The following is a 7,665-nucleotide window of genomic DNA, read 5'->3' on the forward strand; positions in this document are numbered from 1 at the left end:
TTTCTATATGGGGACATGCAATTTTACATGCTGCTTCATTAATTCGCATCAGACCAAGTGCATATCATAAATACTCCCCATTGCAGCTTGCATTTGGTAAAGAACCAGACATTTCTCATCTGAGAATTTTTGGATGTATGGTGTATGTGCCTATTGCACCACCTCAACGAAAGAAAATGGGACCTCAAAGAAAGATTGGAATTTATATTGGTTATGATAGTCCATCGATCATTCGATATCTTGAACCACAGACAGGCGACGTGTTCACAGCACGTTTTGCTGATTGTCATTTTAATGAGGAAATCTTCCCAATGTTAGGGGGAGAACAGAAACATACCGAAAAAGAAATTACATGGTATGTATCATCATTGTTACATCTGGATCCAAGAACAAAACAATGTGAAAAAGATGTACAGCAAATTGTGCACTTGCAAAGAATAGCAAATCAAATACCAGATGCATTTGCAGACACAAAAGGGGTAACTAAATCATATATACATGCTGCAAATGCCCCTGCTCGAATTGAAATTCCGAAGAAACAAATTGAAGATAGTCATGATGTCATTAAACGCCTGAAGCGTGGAAGGCCAGTTGGTTCCAAGGATAAAAATCCTCGAAAAAGAAAATTCATAGAGAAACACAATGATCACAAAATAGAGAATGATGTTCCTGAAGAAACACATAATGATCACAAAATAGAGAATGATGTTCCTGAAGAAACACATGATGATGAAAATGTTTTGTCAGAACCACAAACTGACGAGAATCATGAAATCTCTATCAATTATATTAATACTGGAAAAATATGGAACCGAAAAGATATAGAAGAAATTGATGATATATTTTCTTATAATGTGGCAATCGACATCATAAATGATAATGAAGATCATGAACCAAAATCTTTTGGTGAATGTAAAAATCGGCAGGATTGGATAAAATGGAAAGATGCCATCCAGGTTGAATTGGATTCGCTAAATAAACGTAATGTTTTTGGACCTATAGTCCTTACACCTGAAGGTGTAAAACCTGTTGGATACAAATGGGTTTTTATTCGAAAGCGAAATGAGAAAAATGAAATAGTAAGATATAAAGCTCGACTTGTTGCACAAGGTTTTTCTCAAAGGCCTGGAATTGATTATGAAGAAACGTATTCTCCTGTGATGGATGCAATTACGTTTCGGTATTTGATTAGCTTGGCAGTATCTGAAAATTTAGAAATGCGTCTTATGGATGTTGTTACAGCCTACTTATATGGATCACTTGATAGTAATATATATATGAAAATCCCTGAAGGATTTAAGATGCCTGAAGCACAAAGTTCAAAACCCAGAGAATGTTATTCTGTGAAATTACTAAGATCATTATATGGGTTGAAGCAATCCGGCAGAATGTGGTATAATAGGCTAAGTGATCACTTGATGAAAAAGGGATATGTAAATAATTCAATATGCCCTTGTGTTTTCATTAAGAAAACAACATCCGGATGCGTAATTATTGCTGTATATGTTGATGATTTAAACATCATTGGAACAAATAAGGAAATTCAAGAAGTTGTGTCATACTTGAAAGAAGAATTTGAAATGAAGGATCTTGGAAAAACCAAGTATTGTCTGGGTTTACAAATTGAACAAAAAGAATGTGGAATATTTGTTCACCAGACAAATTTTACAGAAAAGATCCTTAAACGTTTTAATATGGACAAATCAAATCCTTTAAGTACTCCAATGGTTGTTAGATCATTAAACATAGAAAAGGATCCATTCCGTCCATGTGAAGATGATGAAGATATTCTTGGTCCAGAAGTACCATATCTAAGTGCTATCGGTGCCCTTATGTATCTTACAAATTGTACAAGGCCTGATATATCTTTTGCCGTAAATTTATTGGCAAGATTTAGCACATATCCAACAAAGAGACATTGGAACGGAATTAAACATATATTCCGTTATCTACGAGGAACGACAGACTTGGGACTTTTGTATTCAAAAGATGCTAATCCAAGTATAATTGGTTATGCCGATGCTGGATACTTATCTGATCCACACAAAGCACGTTCTCAAACTGGATATGTATTTACTCGTGGAGGCACTGCAATTTCTTGGCGTTCACAGAAACAAACACTTGTAACAACTTCATCAAATCATGCCGAGATTATTGCACTACATGAAGCAAGCCGTGAATGTGTGTGGTTAAAATCAATGACTCAACATATCCAAATCTCATGCGGATTATCATTCGACGAGAAGCCTGTGATACTATATGAAGATAATGCTGCATGTGTTGCTCAAATGAAAGAAGGATACATAAAAAGCGACAGAACTAAACATATTCCTCCTAAGTTCTTCGCATTCACCAAGGAGCTTGAGAAGAATAAATGTATTGATGTTCGTCACATTCAATCAAGTGAAAACTCATCAGATCTCTTCACAAAGGCACTTCCTACGACAATATTCAGAAAGCACATATATAATATTGGGATGCGCAATCTACGAAATTTGTGAAGAATTGTTCGTGTCAACATGAGGGGGAGTTTACGTGACTGCACTCTTTTTCCCTTACTATGGTTTTTATCCCAATGGGTTTTTCCTAGTAAGGTTTTTAACGAGGCAGTATAAAAACACGTAATGTATACAATCATTATGATCATCATCACAAGGGGGAGTGTTGAAAAATTATTTAAAAATGTGTTAAATATTTGTGTTGAAAATGTGAATGTTGAATGTTGAAAATTAGGTAAAATTAGGTGTTGAATATTGAAAATTAGTGTGTGATGATGTAGGTAATGATGTATTTTATTTTTGGATTATTTGTAAAAATTTTCTATAAATAGATCTCTCATTTGTGAAGAAAATCACAATTGAGTTGAGAGAAAAATATTATAAAGTGTGTAGTGTGATAATTTTGAGAGTTTGAGATTTTTACTTTTTACCGTAAATTTTTACTTTTTCACAACAATTATCTATATTTGAATATAAATCAAATTAATTATAAAAAACATACAAACACACAACATGTATACCAGTGCACTTATTATTATTAAATATGAAACCATGTACAACACCACCACAAAAGCCTTTATCCAATGAAGTGGATCGGCTCTATGAATCCTTCATTGATAATATGTTTTATCTCCCATTATATTTTCATATATATTTAGATAATGCATAACATGTTTAATAGTATATATCCAAGTCTTTTTTTGGTCTCCCTCTTTGTCCATTAATATAGGTACTAGTCTCACATCTCCTAACTGGAAGAACTTCTATTGATCAAATTTGTATGTTCACAATCTCAACTTTTTCTTTGATATATTCGTTTATTAGCAAATCCATTATTTTACATGTGCACATCCACTTTAACATCTTCATATGTGTAACTTTAATATTTTGTTCATGTGCTAATTTACTCTCAACATTCATATCTATATAACATAGGAGATTTAATCGCTATTCTGTAAAACTTCTTTTTGAGCTTCAAGGATATATTACAATCACACATAATACAATATGTGTGTCATGACTTCGACCATCTTACGTCTATATGATAAATCTCTATAGATCTCCTCATCTTTTCTATAAATATGACCCCCGATAATTTTAGATCTCCTATTGCAATTATTGTCTCGTTGCTCATAGTATTTCTAAGTTTAAATTCGATGTATTTGTCTTTGCTCTATGAAGTCTAAATTTTTTTCTTCCAATGTTTCTCGCCAAGTTCCAAGCTTGGCATTTACTCTTTCATGATTCTTAGCCATCATAACAATGTCATATGCAAACCACATGCACCGAGAAACCATGCCATGAATATGTCTGGCGAGTTCATTGATGACAAGTGCAAAAGAGAAGAGCTTAAAGTCGATCCTTGATATAACTCTATCTTTATAGAAAACTCTTCCAATAAGCCTCATTATATCATCACTCTTGTCATTATGTCCTTATACATGTCCTTTATGACTTCTATATGCTATTCTTATACTTTTTTTCAAAACTTTTCACAAAATCTCTCGACACTCGATCATGTATCTTTACTAGTTCGATAAACACCATGTGTAAATCTAGCTTCTTTTCTCGTACCTTTCTGCTAATTGTCTAGGGAGGTGTCTAACCTCCATCTTCGACCTTTCAGACATTAATCTGAATTGATTTTTAGTCACCTTGCTTCCTTTTTTTAACATTCTTTCAAGCACTGTTTCCCAAAGTTTCATGATATGACTCATTATTTTAATGCCCCTATAATTTGCAAATTTGTTTATCTTCCTTGTTAAAAAATGGAACTATAATAATTTCTCTCAACTATTCGGACATTTTTTCGTTCTTAATATCTTGTTGGACATTTTTTCGTTCTTAATATCTTGTTAAAGAACTTCATAAGTCATCCGATACCTTGAAGTCCTAGACGCTTCCATACCTCGATAGAAGTATCTTAAGGTCCTATCGCCATTCCGATCTTCACCGTCTTTTAAACTTCATATAACTCTGAAGTTTGAATTCATCGATAGAAACTTTTGTGTCCATACTCTAAGGTTCTTAAAATTTCTAAGTTTAGTTATATTGAGAGATAATGTATTACAAATATTTTTAATCTCCAAATATATTTCTCCTTTATATCAAATATTTTTTTAAAAAAAACTAAACAATATCAAAAATAAAAATGCAAACACAAAATTTAGATAAAAAAAAAACTCCAATAGCAATGTTTTATACAAGATTCCAAAATGCTCAGATTTCATAATAGATGTTCCAAATTAATAAGAGTAACTTTTCCTAACAAAAAAAAGAAGAAAAAGTCCTAACATTTATTTTCATGTTGATTCTTGTTCTGCTCAAAATGCATTCATTTCCAGCGTCAAACACTTCTTTATCACCACCAATTTCCTCGCAAATTCCCCCACCACCTTCTCTTCCCCCTCCCCACGAAACGCCGCCGCCACCAAGTCGGCGTTACTCCTCCCCCTCCACTTCCCCTCGCCGCCGGAATCCGGCCTTATCACCACCAGCGTAGCTCCCTCCATCACCTTCCCACAACCCGGCAGCTCCATCTTCTCCGCATACCATATCTTCGTCCTCAAACTCCTGCAATCCGTCAAGATCCCTCCTTTCCCCAACTCCTTCATCTCTTCAATCTGTTCTCTGTTCATACAAATCATCCCCTGCTCACTCTCATCTGAAACCACCACGTTCTCGACCATTTTCCGATCTTTCACAGTTTCTTGAATCAGGTAATGCCTCGCGGATGCTGCGATCAAACAAGAAAGCGTCCACACAATCCTCAGTTTCAGCTCGGCTTCGGTCATCACACGCGATTCCTGCTCTGACCCACGCTCTGCTTCTCCCGATTTATCCTCGTGGTTTTCCCACCTTTCCGACCAAGACTTGGCTCCAACAATCACACAGCCCTGCAGTTGGCTCCCAAACTCCGCCTTCCACTTCAGAAAAGTCGTCGAATTACTGCCGTTCTCACCATTTCTTGAACCCAATTTCTGAAATCCATGGTACGGTAGCCTGAGATGAAGCGCCCGCAATTCATCAAACTGCTTCAGGGCATCATTTAGCACATAATGGGTACAGTCGTTATTCTCGTTCCTTGATCTGAACTTCATCATCCGAGAAATAAAACGGATGGGTTTAAATCTCATCAGAGCTCTACCAACGATATTCTTGAAAGAATTCTTGGAAGAAATTTCTTCACATTCTTTGCCCCTTTTCCATGGAATGGAGAGGAAAACTTCATCAACTTTAGGTACAATGAAATGAAAGCGTTTGCACACAGACATGGACAAACAGAGAGACTTTGCATCGTGAAGCTTATTGAAGATTGAAAGAACAATCTCATCTGGCAGACGATCGAACAAATCAATAATCTCTTCTCTGGGATTCATTTTCTTTTCTTGAGATTGAGATTTAAGATTCGGAAGTCATGCCCATAAATACTTGAAAATATAGGATAAATATTGGCGTGGATGAAACTTCTTGGTGTAGAGAAAAGCCGTGTGCAGTCCAAAGTATTGCACACGTATTGGAAAAAAGGCGGCGAAGTTGACTTTTGTACACAACAATATTCAGACAGCTTAACTGGAGTTTAAGTGGTTACGTGGAAGTCCCATCTCTACGCTCAAAATTTATGATATTTATGTTAGAATTTTTCTCAAAAATCATGTTTTCACGTATATATAAACATGATATAATATGTGGAAGCGGATCGAGAATTACCTCCGGCCATTAAAAATTTGTTGAAGTTTTCTGATTTCTTTTCGATTGAAGCCTTCTAAACACTTCAACACTTCTTTAGATGATGTATTTTCTGTATGAGATTGTGTGTTTCGGGACCTCAATGCCTTCGGTATTTATAGGCACACTCATACCATCACCGAGTGTTTTGGGAGCTCGAGATTCAAACCAAATTTGTATAAGCATCTCAATTTTCAAAATTTGAGGCTACGGTGTACAAATTTTTTTTTTCAACAATTGTTGGCAATGACCGTCGTCATTTTCAACACGTTTAATTTACGGGTCACAATTTTCTTACATTCTCCCACTTGACCCGTATATCTCATTTATCATAGGAGAAATTAAAATACATGAATCATGGCGATAGGTCATCTAAAAACGATTATTATCTTCCATGTATTACAATGTATTATATCGCTCAAATAACTTAATGAATAAACCCTATGTTTATTCGAGGTCCAACTTTATTGATATTTTTCATTATAACTGAATATGTACATAACTGAATATGAAAAATATCATAACTTAATGAGTTTCATTAAATTTGTTCTTACAACAAAATTACATAAAGAACCAAGTCTCATTCTTTCTGTATGATCCTTGAATTTCAATGGTGGCATGCCTTTAGTCAAAGGATCCGCAATCATCAATTCAATGCTAATGTGCTCGATAAGTAACTTCTTATCTTTAACACGTTCTCGTATGACTAAATACTTAATGTCGATGTGCTTGCTTCGACTACCACTTTTGTTATTTTTAGCCATAAAAATAGCAGCTGAATTGTCACAATATATTCTTAATGGCCTAGATATAGAATCCATAACTCTAAGCCCCGAAATGAAACTCTTCAACCATACACCATGTGAGGTTGCCTCAAAACAAGATACGAACTCAGCTTCCATAGTGGAAGTAGCAGTCAATGTCTGCTTTGCACTTCTCCAAGATACAGCTCCACCAGCTAGCATGAAAATATATCCTGAAGTGGATTTTGTTGAATCAATGCAGCCAGCGTAGTCTGAATCAGAGTAGCCAATTACTTCCAAATTCTCAGTTCGTCTGAACATAAGCATATAATCTTTGGTCCCTTGAAGGTACCTCATGACTTTCTTTGCAGCTTTCAAATGGTCTAAACCTGGATTACTCTGATATCTTCCCAACATCTCAACAACAAATGCTATGTCAGGTCTAGTGCAAACCTGAGCATACCTTAAGCTTCCGACAGCAGAAGCATAATGAATGTTTTTCATTTGTTCCCGCTCTAGATCATTCTTTTGGCATTGGCTCAAATTGAATTTATCGCCTTTCACAACGGGAGCTATACTTGGTGAACAATCTTTCATCCGATATCTCTCTAAAAATTTGTTGATATAGGTTTCTTGAGAAAGACCTATAATTCCTCGAATTCTATCTCTATGTATCTTAATGCCAATGACATAAG

At 35.3% G+C, this 7,665-nt stretch overlaps 1 protein-coding gene across 1 annotated transcript; it reads right to left on the reverse strand.

Annotated features, from left to right (window-relative positions):
• Window positions 1-4,679: 4,679 nt before the first annotated feature.
• Window positions 4,680-5,941, reverse strand: LOC140958096 (F-box protein At4g18380-like). The gene has a single exon (XM_073415492.1). It carries the CDS (start codon window positions 5,876-5,878, stop codon window positions 4,823-4,825), a length of 1,056 nt encoding a protein of 351 aa, XP_073271593.1. The 5' UTR covers window positions 5,879-5,941; the 3' UTR covers window positions 4,680-4,822.
• Window positions 5,942-7,665: the final 1,724 nt, after the last annotated feature.

Source organism: Primulina huaijiensis, chromosome 14, assembly GCF_012295235.1.
Source record: "Primulina huaijiensis isolate GDHJ02 chromosome 14, ASM1229523v2, whole genome shotgun sequence".
NCBI lineage: Eukaryota > Viridiplantae > Streptophyta > Magnoliopsida > Lamiales > Gesneriaceae > Primulina > Primulina huaijiensis.